This window comes from Danio rerio, chromosome 11 (assembly GCF_052040795.2).
Source record: "Danio rerio strain M-AB ecotype USA chromosome 11, GRCz13ab, whole genome shotgun sequence".
NCBI classification, from domain to species: Eukaryota; Metazoa; Chordata; class Actinopteri; order Cypriniformes; family Danionidae; genus Danio; species Danio rerio.
Genome location: NC_141031.1, coordinates 2,635,001 through 2,655,196, shown reverse-complemented (window position 1 = coordinate 2,655,196; position 20,196 = coordinate 2,635,001). Strand labels below are relative to the sequence as shown.

Sequence of the window (20,196 nt, the reverse complement as noted above, 5' to 3'; positions counted from 1 at the left end):
TGTTTGTTTTTCTTACTATGGAAGTCAATGGTTACCGATTTTTTGCAGATCTGAGGATGATCCGAAACACACAGCATATTAAAGCACAGGTTAATTACTGCTGATGTTTTTTCTAAGGTTTCTAAAAGGAAATGCCATCATTATTCTTTCCTTTCTTGTTTAAACATTTCCTCTGTTGAGCACAAAAGAAGATGTTTTGAAGAATGTTGGAAGTGGTAACCACTGACTTCTATAGCATTTGTTTTCTTACTACGACAGTTACGCGTTTAAAATATTCTTTAAAATAACTTATTTTGTGTTCAACAGAAGAAAAGAAAAGGGTTTGAAAACCTGTAACCATTGACTTCCATAGTATTTGTTTCTCATACTATGGAAGTGGTTACTGGTATTTAACTTTCATTAAAATAACAGTGTTCAACAGAAGTAAGAAAACTCAAAGGTTTGCATTAGATTTTCAATTGCTTCCAACATTTTTTAAAACATCTTCTTTTGTGTTCAACATGTACAGAATCTCACTTAAGTGAAACAATAAGGAAAGTTTTTCTTTTAGGTGAACTGTCCCTTTAAAGGGATTTACTATTTAAATTTACTCCCTACACTCTCTCTCTCTAATGGTTGCAGGGTATTTTTGTCTGTAGTTGAACACTAAATAAGATATTTTGAAGAAAGCTGAAAACCGGTAACCATTGACTTCTATAGTGTTTGTTTTTGCTACTATGAAAATCAGTAGTTAGTAGTTTTTAACTTTCTTTAAAATATCTTGATGTTCAACAGAAGGAAACTCAAAGGTTTGCAACCACTACATTTTCAATTGATATCCAACATTCTTCAAAACATCTTCTTTTGTGTTCAATAGAAGAAATAATCTTACTTAAGTGTGAATTAATAAGGACATTTTCACTTTTAGGTGAACTGTCTCTTTGAAGGGATTTAAAATGTTATTTACTCGCTACACTCTCTTCCTCTAGTGGTTGCAAATAATTTTTGTCTTCAGTTGATTACTAATTAAGACGTTTTAAAGAAAGCTAAAAACCGGTAACCATTGACTTCTGTAGTGTTTGCTTTTCCTACTAAGGAAGTCAAGGGTTACCGGTTTCAAACATTCTTCAAAACATCTTCTTTTATGTTCAACAGAAGATAGAAACTCACTTGAGAGTGACAACATAAGAAAATGTTAACTACTAGGTGAACTGTCCCTTTAAAGGGATAGTTCACACAAAGAATGTAATTTACTCACTACACACTCTCCCTCTAGTGATTGCAAACCTAGTTTTCATTCATCTGTTGAACACTGAAAGAAAGATGAACACCAGTAACCACCAACTTCATAGCAGCAAAAACAAACACCATGGACGTCAATGGTTACCGATTTCCAACATTCTTCAAAACATCTTCCTTTGTGTTCAACAGAAGAACGAATCTCACTTGAGTGTGAATAAATATGCAACGTTTCACTTTTAGGTGAACTGACCCTTTAAAGATAATAACACTCATTATTTACTCACCCCTGTGTGGGTTTAACCCTTTTGAGTTTCTTTTGTTAAAAACAAAAGAAGAGATTTAGAAGAATGCTGGAAACCTGTAACCATTGGCTTTCATAGTAGGAAAAACAAACACCATGGACGTCAATGGTTACCGGTTTCCAACATTCTTCAAAACATCTTCTTTTGTGTTCAACAGAAGAACAAATCTCACTTGAGTGTGAATAAATATGGAACTTTTCACTTTTAGGTGAACTGTCTCTTTAAAGATAATAACACTCACTGTTTACTCACCCCTGTGTGGTTTTAAACCCTTAGGAGATTATTTCTTCTCCTACACACGAAAGAAGATAATTTGAAGAATGTTGCAAACCTGTAACCATTGGCTTTTATAGTAGGAAAAACAAATACCATGGAATTCAATGGTTACCGGTTTCTAACATTCTTCAAAACAACTTCTTTTGTGTTCAACAGGAGAAACTCACTTGAGTGTGAATAAATGTGGAATATTTTACTTTTAGGTGAACTGACCCTTTAAAGGTAATAATACTCACCCCTGTGTGATTTCAAACCCTTATGCGATTCTTTCATCTGCTAAACACAAAAGAAGATATTTTGAAGAATGTTGCAAACCTGTAACCATTGGCTATCATAGAAGGAAAAACAAATACTATGGAAGTCAATGGTTATCAGTTTCCAACATTCTTCAAAACATCATCTTTGGTGTTCAACAGAAGAACGAATCTCACTTGAGTGTGAATATATATGAAACGTTTCACTTTTAGGTGAACTGTCTCTTTAAAGATAACAACACAAACTATTTACTCACCCCTGTGTGGTTTTAAACACTTTTGAGATTATTTCTTCTTTTAAACACAAAAGAAGATATTTTGAAGAATGTTAAAAACCTGTAACCATTGGCTTTTATAGTAGGAAAACAAACACCATGGAAGTCCATGGTTACCGGTTTCCAACATTCTTTAAAACGTCTTCTTTTGTGTTCAACAGAAGAAAGGTTTGAAACGAGTATAGTGTGAACAAACGATGACAGAATTGCATATTTGGGTGAACTATCCCTTTAAATAATGTCATTTGTCAACATATTCTTCAGATCGACCACAGGAAATCATTCAGGAGTCCTTCTGCGAATGCAAATGCAGGTTAATTTGTGACGAGAGATAACAAAAAAGCAAGAAACGTCCGTCATTAACCAGCGCTTCTCTGCTCGCTCCTCTGCGAATCTCCATGTTGTGGTTTCATCATCAGGAAGCTTGAAAAGCACCAACACTGAATCAGGAGACGGTCTCCTGGTGTGGTTCTCTCATGTGCGAAAACACACACGCCGCTGCATCTGTGCGTTTTTCTCCGCATTTCAGCGCTGGAACGGTTTGCGCACTTTCTTGCGGCGGCGTGGAGGTTTTGCTCCTTCAGTCCAGTGTTCGCTAGCATCGCTACGCTGAGCCCCGGCGCTGAAAAAGCCCGGCTGAGGAGGAGATCCAGAAAACATGGGAGGAGCTCCAGCGGAGGGTCCGGGGCCGTGATGAGGAGGGTTTCCTGCAGGGAAGAATCCTCCGTTTGCAGACGCGTCACTGGGAGAGCCAGTCTGGAAGAAGCGGTTGAAGAAATCCTGCAGGTCTGCTGGAGAACCCCCGCCTGCTGCGTGATCTGAGGATGATCTGAAACACAGGATATAAGCACAATGCTAATGATTTTTTGAGGTTTCTAAAAGGAAATGTCATCATTTATTCTTTCTTTTCTTGTTTTATTTCATGTTGAACACCAAAGATGATGTTTTGAAGAATGTTGGAAACCGGTAACTATTGACGTCCATGGTATTTGTTTTTCCTTCTATGAAAGCCAATGGTTACAGGTTTTCAACATTCTTCAAAATCTCTTCTTTTGTGTTTAGCAGAAGAAATATTCTCCTAAGAGTTTAAAACCACACAGGAGTGAGTAAATAATGAGTGTTATTATCTTTAAAGGGTCAGTTCACCTAAAAGTGAAAAGTTCCATATTTATTCACACTCGAGTGAGATTCGTTCTTCAGTTGAACACAAAAGAAGATGTTTTGAAGAATGTTGGAAGCTGATAACCATTGACTTCCATGGTGTTTGTTTTTCTTACTATAAAAGCCAATGGTTACAGGTTTTCAACATTCTTCAAAATCTCTTCTTTTGTGTTTAGCAGAAGAAATAATCTCATAAGGGTTTAAAACCACACAGGGGTGAGTAAATCGCTAGTGTTATTATCTTTAAAGAGACACTTCACCTAAAAGTCAACGTTCCATATTTATTCACACTCAAGTGAGATTCGTTCTTCTGTTGAACACCAAAGATGATGTTTTGAAGAATGTTGGAAACCGGTAACCATTGACGTCCATGGTGTTTGTTTTTCCTACTATGAAAGCCAATGGTTACAGGTTTCCAGCATTCTTCAAAATCTCTTCTTTTGTTTTTAACAAAAGAAACTCAAAAGGGTTTAAACCCACACAGGGGTGAGTAAATAGCGAATATCACTGCAAAAAATGCTTTTCTTATTTAGATTTTGTATCTTGTTTCCAGTCCAAATATCCTAAATTTTAAAATCAAGAAGCATTTTCTAGACAAGCAAATAGAAATGATAATAGCCAATAGAAATAATCTGCCAAAATTAGGTAAGTTTTTCAATAAAACAAGCAAAATAATCTGCCAATGATGTAAGCAAAACAATCTTATGTTGAAAGGGAAAAACAAGATTATTTTGTTTACCCCATTGGCAGATTATTTTGCTTCTTTTAGGGAAAAACTGACTTAATTTTGGCATATTATTTCTTAACACAAAACAATATGTGTTGCTTGTCAAATGCTTCTTGATTTAAGAACGTTTAGATATTTGGACTAGAAACAAGACAAAAATCTAAGTAGAAAAGCATTTTTTGCAGAGTGTTATTATCTTTAAAGGGTCAGTTCACCTAAAAGTGAAACGTTGCATATTTATTCACACTCAAGTGAGATTCGTTCTTCTGTTGAACACAAAGGAAGATGTTTTGAAGAATGTTGGAAATCGGTAATTATTGACTTCCATGGTGTTTGTTTTTGCTGCTATGAAGTTGGTGGTTACTGGTGTTCATCTTTCTTTCAGTGTTCAACAGATGAATGAAAACTAGGTTTGCAACCACTAGAGGGAGAGTGTGTAGTGAGTAAATTACATTCTTTGTGTGAACTATCCCTTTAAAGGGACAGTTCACCTAGTAGTTAACATTTTCTTATGTTGTCACTCTCAAGTGAGTTTCTTCTCTTCTGTTGAACATAAAAGAAGATGTTTTGAAGAATGTTTGAAACCGGTAACCCTTGACTTCCTTAGTAGGAAAAGCAAACACTATAGAAGTCAATGGTTACCGGTTTTTAGCTTTCTTTAAAACGTCTTATTTAGTGTTCAACTGAAGACAAAAATTATTTGCAACCACTAGAGGGAGAGTGTGCAGCGAGTAAATAACATTTTAAATCCCTTCAAAGAGAAAGTTCACCTAAAAGTGAAAATGTCCTTATTAATTCACACTTAAGATTATTTCTTCTATTGAACACAAAAGAAGATGTTTTGAAGAATGTTGGATTTCAATTGAAAATGTAGTGGTTGCAAACCTTTGAGTTTTCTTCTGTTGAACATCAAGATATTTTGAAGAAAGTTCAAAGTGAAAACTAGGTTTGCAACCACTAGAGGGAGAGTGTGTATTGAGTAAATTACATTTTTTTGTGTGAACTATCCCTTTAAAGGGACAGTTCTCGCCTAGTAGTTAAAATGTCCTTAAGTTGTCACTCTCAAGTGAGTTTCTATCTTCTGTTGAACATAAAAGAAGATGTTTTGAAGAATGTTAAAAACGGGTAACCATTAACTTCCATAGTATTTGTTTTTCCTACTTTGAAAGTCAATGGTTACACGTTTGTAACATTCTGCAGAATATCTTCTTTTGAGAATGTTTACCTGTGGCGGCTGGGCCCACTGCTACCTTTAGAGCCGAAGGAGATGTGATAGGGCACTCGGTGTGTGTCTGGAGAGATGCTGATCCGCTGACAGCCTGCCCACTCTGAACAACACACAGAGAAATGCTTCAGAGATCTGAGGCCTGTAGCATGAAGCTGGATTAGCTAGCTGGGTATCCTAGGTTTTAGATCGAGTTCAAGGTCAACTTTATTTGTATAGCACCTTAAAAGAAAACATGAATGCTGACCAAAGTGGGTAAATTAACAAACAATTCAAGAAAGACAGTATAGAGTACGGCGGCGCAGTAGGTAGTGCTGTCGCCTCACAGCAAGAAGGTCGCTGGTTCGAGCCTCAGCTGGATCAGTTGGCATGTCTGTGTGGAGTTTGCATGTTCTCCCTGCATTCGCATGGGTTTCCCCCACAGTCAAAAGACATGCGGTACAGGTAAACTGGGTAGGCTAAATTGTCCATAGAGTATGAGTGTGTGTGAGAGTGTTTCGATGTTTCCCAGCTGGAAGGGCACCGCTGCATAAAACTGTGCTGGATAAGTTGGCGGTTCATTCCACTATGGTGACCCCAGATTAATGAAGGGACCAAGCCGAGAAGAAATTGAATGAATGAGTATAGAGTACATTATATTGATGTAACGGTATCAGAATTTCACGGTACGGTAATACCTCGGTATGAATGTCACGGTACGGTATTTATTGAATCATTTACAGGAAAAAACAAAACTTATGAAAATACTCCAAAAAAGTGCCAAAAGTGTCAATGACATACAAATTAGCCATCTATCTGTAAGCTTTGAAACAGGAACTTCAATTTTAATAACAAAAAAATATTAAACCATGTAAAAAAAATAAAGTTTCAATTTAGTATTGTTGAAAACTCATCACATTCAACATTTAATCACTCACTCACTTAGATAGAGATGGGTTTTAAGGGAAGTTATCATATAACTATAATCTGTTAAAAGCTGGTATCTCTGGGTATTTACAATGTCCCCTGCAACAGAAAAAAACCCTCTCATTTGGGACTGAGGTTTCTGGGACAAGAGAGATATGACTTGGCCCAGGTTGACAGCAGTGGGGTAACGTTGTGCATTGTCTTTCCCCCACTTGAGAGGAAAAACCATGAGTGAGATAGAGGTCTCATGTCTGCATCAATCTGAACAGTGTGCTGTGTTTCTGCAGTCCCCATGACTGATTATTAGTCGTATTCCCCAACTTGCAGGCACGTGCACACACAGGGCTCAACCTGTGCAGTGCACATGCCCTTTTTAGTCTTGGATAGAAAGTGCCCTTCCAAAATGATCAAAAGTGCCCCCGCGACGCGACATACCCTCCGTCCCCGCTTTACAGTACGCGCGCGACAACACAGCTGATAAGAACGCACGCGACAACACAGCTGATAAGAACTCGCGCGACAACACCGCTATTTAGTACGCGCACGGCGACAACACCCGCTTTAGGGTTTTCCAGCTCTTTTTGATCCCCGCTTCTAGCAGCACACTCCATTTCCGCATTACTGGATCTGTAGCGACAACAGACCGCAAGGGATTATGGCCAAGCCTGGGCTGATGGGAATTGTAGTTTCTGCTACCTCCCGTTCGCTTCATTCGCCTGAGCAAATTTTCTCAGAAGATCTATAGTTTTACCGAGTCATGCGACTACGGTAATATCGAAAAAAATTAATATTGCGGTATGACGGTATTTACAATACCGTTACATCCCTAGTACATTACAATAAAATATAAAAGTAATTTTAAACAGGCCCCAAACTGTCCTACCAGTGATGTCAAAGACTTTTCCGTCCATGAATGCGAAGAATGTAATGCGCAGTCCCAGCATGCTGGACTCGGCCCACAGGTCTCCCTCCTCGGCACCGTGCCATTTATTACATTCAGCACAGAATCGAGCCTCGCCGGGCTCTCGGCCCATCTCAAAGCGCCTGTGGAGGAAACCAAGAGCACATCAAGACACAAAAGCACAGGGCAGGACATCCGTATCCATACATCTGAAAGCTCACAGCTGAAACGGCAGTAATACGCACTTGTGCTTGCCTTCACATTTAGTGCACATCATGGTGTTCATGGCTTCCTTCAGGTCGTCCTGTAGTTTGGTCAGGAACTCGTTCATGGATTTGGAAAGCTCCGTAGCTGCCATTCGCTTCCTATAGACACACCGTATAAAAGCACACGGAGATATTACAGAGGTTTGCGTCTCCCATCAAATTCGCATTATTGCAGACTATTTAAAAACATTGATTTCTAAGAGTGTAACTGATCACGTCCCACAGTTCAGAAAGCAAATGACCCACAGATTGATCACTTTATTTTTTGTATTTGTAGCGATCGCGTCATTCAAATCACATGTATGAAAGCATTCTGGCTTTCCTGTAAACAACGATGACGGAAAATGTGGTGGCGGCACTACATGGTTTCTAATGCTGCGTTCACACCAGACAAGCACGAGTGATTTACATGTTAAGTCGATGAAAATGCATGAATAGACATCCTGGGGCGCGACACGGGCGAAGCTATTTACGCGATTTATCCGCACGTTCCGTGTCTGGTGTGAACGCAGCATTAGGTTATCAAAGGTGTTTTCTATTTAGCCTGCATTAATGCATTCAGTGTAAAAGCAGCGCAATTAAATATTAAAAGATCACGATCTCAATTCAAACACACAAGCAACCTAAAGTATAAAATGACGATGATTTGCATATGTTTTTTAATACTATGTGCTGCGTTCAAAACGGATGATAGATTCAGTTTTTACACTTTTCAGTTTGTTACGAAGTTATAAATGATTCAATAACACAGATGTACTGTTTATAGCTCAGATATAAACACTGATGCTTATGGTAAAGATTAAAATCACAGTTTAATGCACTGACGCTGTTGAATGTTGTAGCAATTACATTATTTAACCAGTAGGTGGCAACAAACCACCATCAAATGTTCGTCACTGAATAGTTCTTCAAAAATGATTCATCTAGTAATGAAATATGAAGTTTTATGAGTGAATAACTGTAAAATTCATTGAAAATGAGACAAAAAAATAAATATGTGTCGTACAAGATTAAATGTTATATTTATACATTTTTCAGCAACAATAGCGAAGATAATTTTTCACAATATTGAATATTTAACTTTTATTTATTCAGGTGGTCATTTCTTGATTTGTATTATAATTACAGGTTCTAAGTTCTGTGTTAAAATCAAATGTTTCTTGCAGTAGTTTTTTTGTAATAAATGGAAAGCAAATGACATTTGTCGTCTCCTTTTTTGCTGATTCAAAAACGGTCCGATCAGTGACTCAAAAAACGCAGTGTGATTCCAACTGTGAGATTTGTGACACCACTATTTATTTCACATCATATACCATAATAATATATATTCACACTATTAGGCTTTGGTGTGCAATCTGTGCATGAAAGACAATGCAACAGATATAAGCAATGCAAGTTATTTTTGATAATAATATTGTCCACATTTCATTGTGAAGAACATTTACCATTTTTATAACAGTATTTGAAAGGTAAAGGTGTTTAATGTTATGGTTAATTTAAAGTTAATTTTCATGACAAAAACAAATTACAATAATACAAAACATGCATGAAAACAAGCATAAAAACACAACTATTCATATTAAGCAATGTTTTTAATTTTTTTTATTCTGTTAAATGATGCAAATTAGTGAATGTTATGGTATCATATATAAAGATTCAGTAAGACATCAGTTGTTCTGATCGATCAGCAGAAAACAAAATAAGTTCATGTTTTATTGCCTCTGAACCAAAAAGTACAATTATAAATTCTTGCATCAAAATCAAGGTTTTAAATTTTAATAAATGAGACAAATCGAAACCATTTTTAATGGTAAAATCTTATTAATTCACTAAGTATATTTAATCCTTTTTCTTACTCCAATTAAACCCATGGCAGTCTAGTTTCAAATACCAATATGCAGATTTAAAGTTATATAAATTTTTTTTCAAAATGTATTATTTAATTAAATTTGGGATGTTGTGATAAGCCTGTTCCAAGAATAATGTGAAGAAACCGCTTTAAAAGTCTGTTTGATTTTGAAGACATTTGATTAATTTCATATTAATGTCAGTAAATGAGTGTAGAGTTGGTTGTTTTTGCGACGGCACTCACAGTTCATACTCTCTCCGCGTCTCTGGATTGCTGACGATGTCCCACGCTGCTCTCAACACCTTGAACGCCTCTCCAGCCCCCGGGTGCTTGTTTTTGTCAGGATGAACCTGCGCACAATTTATTATTCTATATATATCCAGGGCAACCTTTGCACCAAATATTCAATATATGATTTACAGTCATATCGGTTTCTTCATAATCATTTATTGTTCAAAAAAACATACAAATACTGATAAAAAAAGTTTTTTTGATCAATGAGAAATATTCCAAAATGCATTTCGAAAATGCAAAGAGAAAACCATTTTAAACAATTCCTTTAAAATATTTGACAAATCTAAAATCATTTAAAAATATTAGAGCTGTCAAAAGATTAATTGCATGCAAAATCAATGCTTGTGTGTGTGTGTATGCATGTATATACATACACACATACATGCACATTTTTAAAAAGCACAGATGTATATATTTGAAAAAATGTTTATTTATATTTACCAATAAAATATTAATATTTTTATATAAAAATGTAACTACATATTAATAACAACAATTGTTTATGTCTATTATTTTTTGCTCTTATTATTTACATTATAAATATTTTGGTTTTATATTGTTTTGCATTTTATATATTTTTTATTCACACAAACTCCATATTTATTTGCAGTGAGCACACATACATTATGTAAATACAAACTTTTATTTTATATGCAATTATGCGTTTGACAGCACAAAAATAAACATTCTAATAATATTCATACACAAGTTACAAATAGGTATTTCTTTCCTTTTCAATGTGCAAGTCTTGAGTGGCCATTTCTACAAGCTGTTCAAGTCTCCTTTTCAAAGTGGTAATTATTTATTTTATTTACAAATGTATTCAATTCATACAATTTCTAGTTTATACAATTATCCTGTAGCATTTGCCATTTCTCATTGATGCACAGATTCAAAGCCTGTTCATCAAACCTTCATCTGCTTGTTTGAATGAGTGTTTTAGTGTACTGTATGTTCACCTGCACCGCCAGCTGTCTGTACGCTCTCTTCAGCTCAGACTCAGTGGCATGAACATCCACTCCCAGAACATTAAACGGGTCCAACTCCTCTTCAGGGATCTGAAGCACAGCACATGGTGAGAATGCAGTAATATATAAACACTCTACTATTCTCTAGAGTTAAACTGTTGAGTTTTACCATTTTCCATCTATTCAGCCCATCACCGGGTCTGACAGGAGTACTTTTAGCTTAGCATAGATCATTGAATCAGATTAGACCATTAGCATCTCGCTCAAAAATTACCAAAGAGTAAGGATAAATTTCCAGTTTACAGCTTGACCCTTTTATAGTTACACCATGTACTAAGATGAAAACTTGTTATTTATCTAGACCAATATGGCTAGGATTATTTTCAGATGTTAATGGTCTAATCCAATTCAATGTTCTGTGCTAATAAAAATTATTTTAATGGAAAACACTACTTTAAAAAAAGACTAATTTTACAGCTTCTCTAGAGTTAAATTATTGAGTTTTACTATTTTTGAATCCATTCAGAAAATCTCCAGGTCTGGCAGGAACATGTTTAGCTTAGCTTAGCATAGATCATTGAATCTGATTAGACCATTAGCATCTCGCTCAAAAATTACCAAAAAGTTCCGAAAAATTCCAGTTTAAAGCTTGACTCTTTTATAGTTACGTTATGTACCAAGATTAAAAGTTACTATTTTTCTAGACCGATATGGCTAGGACTATTTTCAGATGCTAATGGTCTAATCCGATTCCATGATGCATGCTAATAAAAAATATTTTAATGGAACACTACTTAAAAAAACAACTCATTTTACAGCTTCTCTTGAGTTAAACAGTGGAGTTTTACCATTTTTCAATCCCTTTAGCCCATCTCTGGGTCAGACAGGAGCACTTTTAGCTTAGCTTAGCTTAGCTTAGCATAGATTATTGAATCAGATTAGACCATTAGCATTATGCTTAAAAATGCTTAAAATTCAGTTTAAAGCTTGACTCTTCTGTAGTTACATCATATAGTAAGATGAAGATTTGCTTATTTTCAGATGCTAATGGTCTAATCCAATTCAATGACTTATGCTAAGCTAAGCTAAAAGTGCTCCAGCCAGACCCGGAGATCGGCAGAATGGATTTAAAAAATGGTAAAACTCAACTCTTTAACACAAAGATATTAAATATTTCCAAAAATAAGTGTAGTGGTCCTTCAAGACGCCAGCCAATTTTTTGCATTTGTGAACACTCAAACCCCCTACCTTGGCCAGTGCCAGCAGCCTCTGCAGCTCCTCACCAGGTTGCCACTTCTCTGCTCCCCTGTTAGGAGACTCTGGACTTGAGTTTTCACTCCCAGCGCCTCGTTTAAAGCGCCAGCCACGAATCCTCACACACAGATCCGAGACTTTCCTCCAAATCCTGCTGCTCTGAAACGCAAGCCACCATTTCCGTCCCCTCTCTCCCGCCAGCCTTCCAACAACACACTTCATCATCTGAGATCCTGCGCTTAGAGCTACTCTGACAAATCCTAAAGTGGAAAGAAGAGAGTTTCGAGCTTTACAAGTAGACCGGACGATCCCGTCAATTAAAGCTACAGTCCAACACCGGCTCCAGTCCACGATCCGCCTCATGTCCTGCGTCAAGCCCGGAATATCGGTGACCTTAGAAAGCATTTGAGTGCCAAAATCGTACAGTGCAATTCCAGACGACTCCACCAGGAGGCCACAACGGTGCGTCAGAGAAATAATGAGCTCTACGAACATATGAATGCAGGAGATGCACCAAGGACTGACGAAATCCGACAGGAAATCCCGACACACCATGACCAGCGGGATCCCGTTTTTCCTGCGCACGCGGCTGTGATTGTGCAGATGGTGGTTGCGTCGTCTCACCTGCTTATGTCTGCTGGATGCAAGGAAGGATTTATGAGGCATGGATGATGATGATGATGATGATGATGTCCAAGATTGGGTTTGATCATAAAATCCAGTCCCCAATCCACTCTTCTTGGACTTTCCCTTCCTCCCGGATCCTGCATTCCGGGATTTAGTTTCTCCTTCGTCCCGTAACTCATCCGATTTCTCCTCATCCTCCGCTTGATTGTCAATCAGATCTTCAGTTTTGGCGTTTTGTTCTTCATTCTCATCTAAATCAAAGTCTTCATCTGGGAATTCGCAATCGAAATCGTCCATTGCTTCATGTTCACACTCGAAGGGTCCGTGATGCGTGTCGTTTTCAAGATACGAACTGGCCAAAGACACACTGGGAGTCTCACGGTCAGTGTTTTCCTCTACTGTATCCCAGTGTACAGCCATATCCGCTTCCATCTTGCTCAAATACCTGAACATTCACTCCTTCACGCTTAAAAGATCCATCACGAGCTTCAGGGCGGCAGCAGACTCAGACATGCGTGCATTGCATTTATCATCCGTCTCATATTTACAAAGGAAACACTACCACCGGGGGTCTTCAGCATGTCCAGCATTGCAGAAGATCAGAGGTGGACATTTGCGAATCACAGCAGTATTGTGAACGCCTGCAAATCAGAAGAAATCTGTCAACAACATACTACACTAAAAATGAACAGTGGAATCAAGAATTGAGTCACTTAAACATTAATGAAAGTTCATTGCACTTAATAGACATCGGTTATGTTAACATGTCGGACCCAAAAAAAAAAAAGGTTAATAGCTCTTTGAGAATTCCCCTTTAAAGCTCTAATAAAATCGTGGCAGTTTGGTGACCGTCGCTTTAAATTCATATGAGAATGTGCTCTTTTCAAGAGGCCGGAGCTACAGATGCCTGTGTGTCAGCATAGTGGCAGATTCAAAAACATGACTGATGTCCATTGTTAATGAGGGAAAGATGGTCACTAGTGGGCGGGGATTTCCACCTTTGAATGACACATACAAAGGGAGAATGTCAATCAATACATTTATTTAGACCATTAGAAGCTGGTTAAATTCGCACACTGTTGCCACAAGACTGTTTAAACCATAGACTGTAAATTATATGGACGTAGTATGCGTGACGTCACCCATAGGTTTCTAAAGAGCGCAAAAGAAGCCACAAGTAGGCCCGGCCAACCGTCGACATTTTGTTCGCGCGTCATCACACCCACGGCGGGATACCAAACAAGGGCAAAGAGGCGGAGAGTGGGCGGAGCTACAGACACCTGCTGGCATTTAGCTTGGACCTGGTTCAGACACACTTTACTTTGGGAGAAACGCTTAATACTTTATTACCTGTGACTCGTTTGTGTTCTGACCACTTGTGCTTGGTTGGATACTATATCAATAAAGTGTTTAGACTTGTAAAAACACTGCTGTAATACACAGAGCCACTAATGCTCTTATGACATTTTTCAACAGGAGGAAAACGCGAATTACTTCCAAACACTTCAGATATAGTATGTGTTAGTTAATGTAAGACTATTGATGAAATCCAGCATAACACTGTATGACAACACTTCAGATGACTGTTCTAGAGCCTACAGCTAATCAATCTGGCAGATTCTGGAGTGCATTACAGCTCTAAATATAAATATAAATGATAAATGATCTTAAATAAAACAAATACATGTATAGAGATGGTATATAAGTATATATCTTTACTCACATGGGAAACGGAGGCCACGTGAATGGTTTGTGAGCACAATTAAGTGCACTCAGCATGCCATGCCATCTAATAATTGTAGGAAACAAGTCCAAAAGGCAGTTGACTGTGTAAAGCCACATAAAACAACACAGAAATACGATGAATATGCCGAGTTCAGTGGCTAATCTGCCGGAGTCAGCTGAGGTGACGTGACGGCGACCAACGAGACATTGCTGTCACTCAAGTGGCCACGCCCTTAATTATGCAAACTTAATATAACCTAATATAAAGGAAACGGATGAGTTATAAAAAAATTCACCCCCCTCACAGTTGTCATGAAGGGTAATATTAGCTGTATTAATCAAAATCTTTTTTTGTACCAGGCTGTAAACGCCTTTTTTTCTGCTGTAAAGTTGGCCATTCTAACAGTGGGCTCAATTGAAATTTGCTCTGTTTTGGAGCCAGGAGCGGCCAGGACTAGTGAAATTTCGAATGAATTGCCGTTTTAGTTACTTCTGTATTGGCTTCCTGAGGGAGAGCGGGAGGTTGCCACTTGGTTTAAACCCCTTATAAAAGTGATGTTTGCCTAACAAGTCCCCTTCAAAACAATGAATTAACACAATTTAACAAAGTATAACTTAATTATAAGCGTGTAAATACTTCAAATCAGGTTCAAACTAAACTGCAGAAATTGAGTTTAAAAAGTCTGACATAAATGACAGAGCATGTGTTACTGCTGTTCAAAACCATAGTGGACCTTATCAAGTGTACTTAATCAAATGCACTGCAATAACACCTAAAGGCTTGAGAATACCCATGATGCACTGTGAGGGTTGTAACCAAATAAATTATGTCTTATCAGACTCCAGCATGAACAATACATCCATACAGCCAGGTTCAATGTGTAATATTGCACAATACCGCACAAGAATAATTTAATTGTTTTATTCAAGTGAATAAATAAAGTTTATTGCTTGTAAATAAATCATTTTATGCAGTTGAAGACAAAGGTATTAGCCCTCCTGAACATGTTTTACTCTTTTTCAAACATTTTTCAGGTAATTTTTCTGTTCCACATTTCTTCTGGACATTATTTCTTAAAATGAATGTGTTGCTTGCAATTTATTTGTAACATTTTCGCGTGCAAGATATTTCTACAGGTTTTTCAGTGTAGTTGCCACAACATAGAAGTATTATTCGCAAACTCTAAATAGTGAAATCATATTAGCTGCCAATGACTATCAAAGTACATCATTGTTCACAGTCAAATAAGCAGTGTTAATGTTGTTTTCAAGTCATACTTGCATGCTAATTCCGATCGAATATTCAAAGTAAGATGGTAAACAATATAGAGACTTCTAAATTAACAAATGTGCGAATATAAAACCAACTGTACCTCTACAATATATTGTGATATATATATATATATATATATATATATGATGCATGTCACGATACAATATATCATGATATATTGTATCGTGACATGTATCATATCGTGAGGCACTTGCCAATACACAGCCCTAATTCACTGTAGGGCTGTGCAAAAATATTGATATATCTAACTATCGCGATAATTTCTTTCTCTATAGTGCATCGATAGTCCATCCTGAAGTATCGATTTAAGTTGTGCCAAACAACCTCCTCCTCTGCTCCAGTAGATGTCGCTAACTCGCTATCAACAAAACCTCTAAGTAGTACGGTATCAGAAGTAAGCAAGAGTGAGCATAGTGGAAAATATAAAGGAGCCTCCAGCTTTTAGAGATGACGTGTGGTTGCACTTCGGTTTTAACACTATACCAGAGGACTGAATTAGACAAAAAATGCCATTTGCAAGCTTTGCAAATCTATCTCAAAATGTTCAGGAAACCCAACGAACTTGCGTTATCACTTAACAAGACACCACGCAGATGAATTAGCGGCACTGCGACCTCAACCGAAACCTCTTGATTCAAGGCAAACTACACTGGATAACATAATTAGCAAGCTTCCGTCTACCTCAACTAAAGCCGTACTCACACTATGTACAGTTGCCTCGAACGGGGCCAAAGCACGCTTATTTTATATTCGCACATTCTGACTTTCCGCTTAATAATGTAACGTCAGAAAAGTATTATTTACAGACTCTAAATAGTGAAATCATATTAGCAGCCAATGACTATCAAAGTACATCATTGTTTACAGTCAAATAAGCAGTGTTATTGTTGTTTTCAAGTCATACTTGCATGCAAATTCCGATCGAATATTCAAAGAAACATGGTAAACAATATAGAGACTTCTAAATGAACAAATGTGCGAATATAAAACCAACTGTACCTCTATAATATATCGTGATATATTGTATCATGACATGTATCATATCGTGGGCCTGTTTTAGAAAGGAGGTTAAGTGAAAACTCAGAGTATTTTAACCCTGAAATGAGAGAAACTTTGGGTTTTCCGTTTCAAAATGGCAGGTTTGTTAAACTGGAGAAAGCAGGGTGAGTCAAACCTGTTTCTGAACGAGAGGTAACTTTAACTCAGAGTAAGTTACCGTGGCAACTTACTCTGTGAACCTAACCTGGTCAGGAGCAGGTTTTATTCTCTAAACTCAGAGTTTCTGTCAGTCTCCTCCCCTTTTTTAAAGACGAAGTTTCCACCCACCGATTTTAATGCTCATTTTGGAGATGCGCATAAAAGCGATTGATGGAAACGTCATGATGCACATAACTTTGGAAAATACACATAAAAACACGCACAAAACTAATATAAAACAATATAGAGACTTCTAAATGAAGGAATGTGCGAATATAAAACCCACTTTACCTCTATAACATATCGTGATATATTGTATCGCGACATGTATCATATCGTGAGGCACTTGCCAATACACAGCCCTAATTCACTGTGAACAATGATGCACTTTGATAGCCATTTGCTGCTAATATGATTTCCCCATTTAGAATTTGCAAATAATACTTTTTTGAAATGATATTATTAAGGAGAATGTCTGAATATCCTACTATATAAATAACGTAACCTCTATTGTTTTAGCAGCTTTCTTTGCCGTTAAGTTAGCTTGTTGTTGACTGACTCAAAACTAAACACACGACTGGTAATGCTAGTAAATTAGCAGAACTTAACGCTTTGAGTCACACAGCTAACACTACATAAACAAAACTCATATCGTAGCATTTAATAACGCTTTTCAAGCAGTTCTCAGATCAGAGCCACGAGGGAAGAATGAATGTAAACATGTAAACATCACATGTAACTTACTGAACTCTCCGTCCTGATAAAGTGCATTAGCATCGACTCTCCAGCTGCTGCCAACCGATGCTTTACAGACACTGCTTGTGTTTCTCCTCAGTGTTTATGTCTTATTGTCTTTATATGTGTTTATTCTCTTCATTTGCGGTGCTGTGTTGCTTTAGCGGATATGCTAACAGAGAAGCTGCAACAGCTAGCGTTGCTGCAGCACTACGGTAAACGAACGGCGTACAGGCGGTACAGCTGATCTCGGGTGTAAAACGAGTTTAAAGCAGCTCAGTCCGTCTTCTCGCCTATCTTTAGCTGCTTTCACTGTCCTTCTCTCTCCATTCCTGTTCACTTCCGGGTACAGCAGCAGCAGCGCGGGAACGTCACTTCCGTTTAAGTCATCTTTTCTGTCATCAAAGAGCTTAGAATGACCTAGAGGCGAGCGCCCAGCAACATCCCGGATTCCGCCATTTAGGAGTGAAAGCGATCGGCTGTCCATTGGATCTTGTTGCTGTTGCGATGGCAAGCAGCCGCTTTGTTTTTTATTAATTATGTAAAAAGTGCATCAAGGCTGAGATACAACCTGAAAGATGACAAAACAACACTTGCTATCACAATCATCAGCACTTTTAATAGTTTATTTTACAGACTTATAATATGCTGTTCTTCCATTGGAGTTTTCATTCCAAAATGGCCGCCGCGCCATCTAGTGGCTGTTTACCGTATTGCACTAGAGTGTCGCCTCTAGGTGATTCTTTGCTGAAATTCTACATAAACTTCTTCCGTCTTCTGAAGATTTTTCAAGTGTATCTCCTCCTAAGCCTTTCAAGCTACATGCTTTAAACTTTCGTCAAACCTTAAAAATGATCTGACTCAGGTTGTTATGTCTTTTCTAACTGATCCGACTTTCGGTTTTCCGAAAAACGACCTAGCAAATTCCCAAAAGTCCCATTGATTTAACATTTGTGAGCTCATAACTCTGCATCAGACTATCCTACAGACTAGAGTCTGGCCTCATTCAACACTGTCTAGCCAGCAGCCAATCACTGATGACATTTACACTTACAAGCCACCCCCTAGCAACCAGTTTCAGCACCCTAGCAACTGTCTCATAGACTGTTACTAGCTATTCTGACACATGCTTATAGTTTTAAAATCTTACTGACACACTAATCGTGCTAGAAACATGCTAGCAACACACTAGTGAAATACTAGTCATGCTAACACATGCTAATTCATGCTAACAACATACTAATTCAAGCTAGAAACAATCTGATTCATGCTAGAATCATGCTAGTAACACGCTAGAATCATGCTAGTAACATGCTAATCCAGGTTAGAATCATGCTAGTAACATGGTAATTCATTTTAGAATCATAATAACAACATGCTAATTCATGTTAGAAACACGCTAGTAACATACTAATCCAGGTTAGAATCATGCTAGTAACATAATTCATGCCGGAATCATTCTAATAACATGCAAATTCATGCTAGAATTATGTCAACAATATGCTAATTCATACTAGAATAATGCTAGTACCATGGTAATTTATACCGGAAACATAGTAACATGCTAATTTATGCAAGAATCATGTTAATTCATGCTAATTCATGCTAGAATCATGCTAAGTTATACTAGCAATGTTAGTAACATGCTAATGCATGCTAGAATCATGTTAGTAACATGCTGAATCATGCTAGAAACATGCTAACAACATGCTAATTTATGCTAGAATCATGCTAACAGTGTGCTAAATCATGATAGAATCATGTTAACATTATGCTAATTTGTGTCAGAAGCATGCTAATTCAACGCAGGGTAGTATTATGCTATTACGAACCTCAGACACGGATCAACTTTAAAGCTTTTAAACGGGTTTGCTTTACTCTTTAAAGTGGTTGCATTGTTGACTGCTTTTAGTGGAAGGTAACATTTTGTCCATCATCAGAGGTCTCTGTTAACCCTGAACTGTTATGTGAAAATAATTAATTATTCAATAAATAATCCATAATAATTCACTTAATTGTGATTAAAGATGTCATCTGCTCCTTCCCCTGCAGAAAAATCCAGCTTAAACCAGCCTAGGCTGGTTGGCTGGTTGTAGCTGATCGACCAGGCTGGTTTTAGAGGGGTTTTGGCCATTCAGGCTGGTTTCCAGCTATGTCCAGCCTGGTCTTAGCTGGTCAGGCTGGAAAATGACCAGCTAAATCCAGCTAAAATCAGCTTGACCAGCCTGGTTTAAGCTGGACATAGCTGGTTTTGGCTGGGCTCTCCGCCTGGCTAGGCTGGTCAAGCTGGTTTTAGTTGGTCATCTCCCAGCCTGACCAGTTAAGACCAGGCTGGAAATGGCTGGGAACCAGCCTGGAAATGGCCAAAACCCCTCTTAAACCATCCTGGTCAACCAGCTAAAAATAACCAACCAGCTTAGGCTGGTTTAAGCTGGATTTTTCAGTAGGGTCAGCACTTAGATAATACATTTATAATTGTTTAAAAATTCTGCTTATCAGTGTTAGTGGTTATTGTGGTAAAGTTTATTCAAGCTAATTGTGATGTTATGAAATGTAATGTTTTTATTTTCTTTTTTTTTTTGTCACAGCACTGGGTGAATGCCATTGTTCCACATTAAAGTAGAGCAAACATTTATAAATCAGTGTAAAGTGCGTGGTCCTCCAGGTGGCGCTGTTGTTTCAGTGATTTCAGTGAGTGATTATTTTATTATCTTGAAGTAAACAATTAAAAAAAGTACA

General features: G+C 37.6%; 1 protein-coding gene and 1 long non-coding RNA gene across 16 annotated transcripts; one reads left to right on the top strand and one right to left on the bottom strand.

Moving 5' to 3' along the window:
- Positions 1–165: 165 nt before the first annotated feature.
- dnajc14 (DnaJ (Hsp40) homolog, subfamily C, member 14) lies at positions 166–17,791 on the bottom strand. 15 transcript variants are annotated; one of them, XR_015501738.1, is made up of 10 exons: positions 17,467–17,791; positions 11,874–13,147; positions 10,617–10,715; positions 9,607–9,713; positions 7,494–7,613; positions 7,231–7,391; positions 5,442–5,544; positions 1,794–3,157; positions 1,472–1,523; positions 166–561 (listed from the first exon to the last, which is right to left on the bottom strand). XR_015501738.1 is itself a non-coding variant. In NM_001445406.1 (8 exon segments), coding segments are annotated over 7 exon segments (1,959 nt in total). In that variant the 5' UTR covers positions 12,939–13,147; positions 17,467–17,791; the 3' UTR covers positions 2,542–2,853.
- LOC147841623 (uncharacterized) lies at positions 4,072–8,713 on the top strand. Its single transcript, XR_015502233.1, has 4 exons — positions 4,072–4,743; positions 5,284–6,069; positions 7,178–7,888; positions 8,033–8,713. It is a non-coding gene; the product is annotated as an uncharacterized LOC147841623 (long non-coding RNA).
- Positions 17,792–20,196: the final 2,405 nt, after the last annotated feature.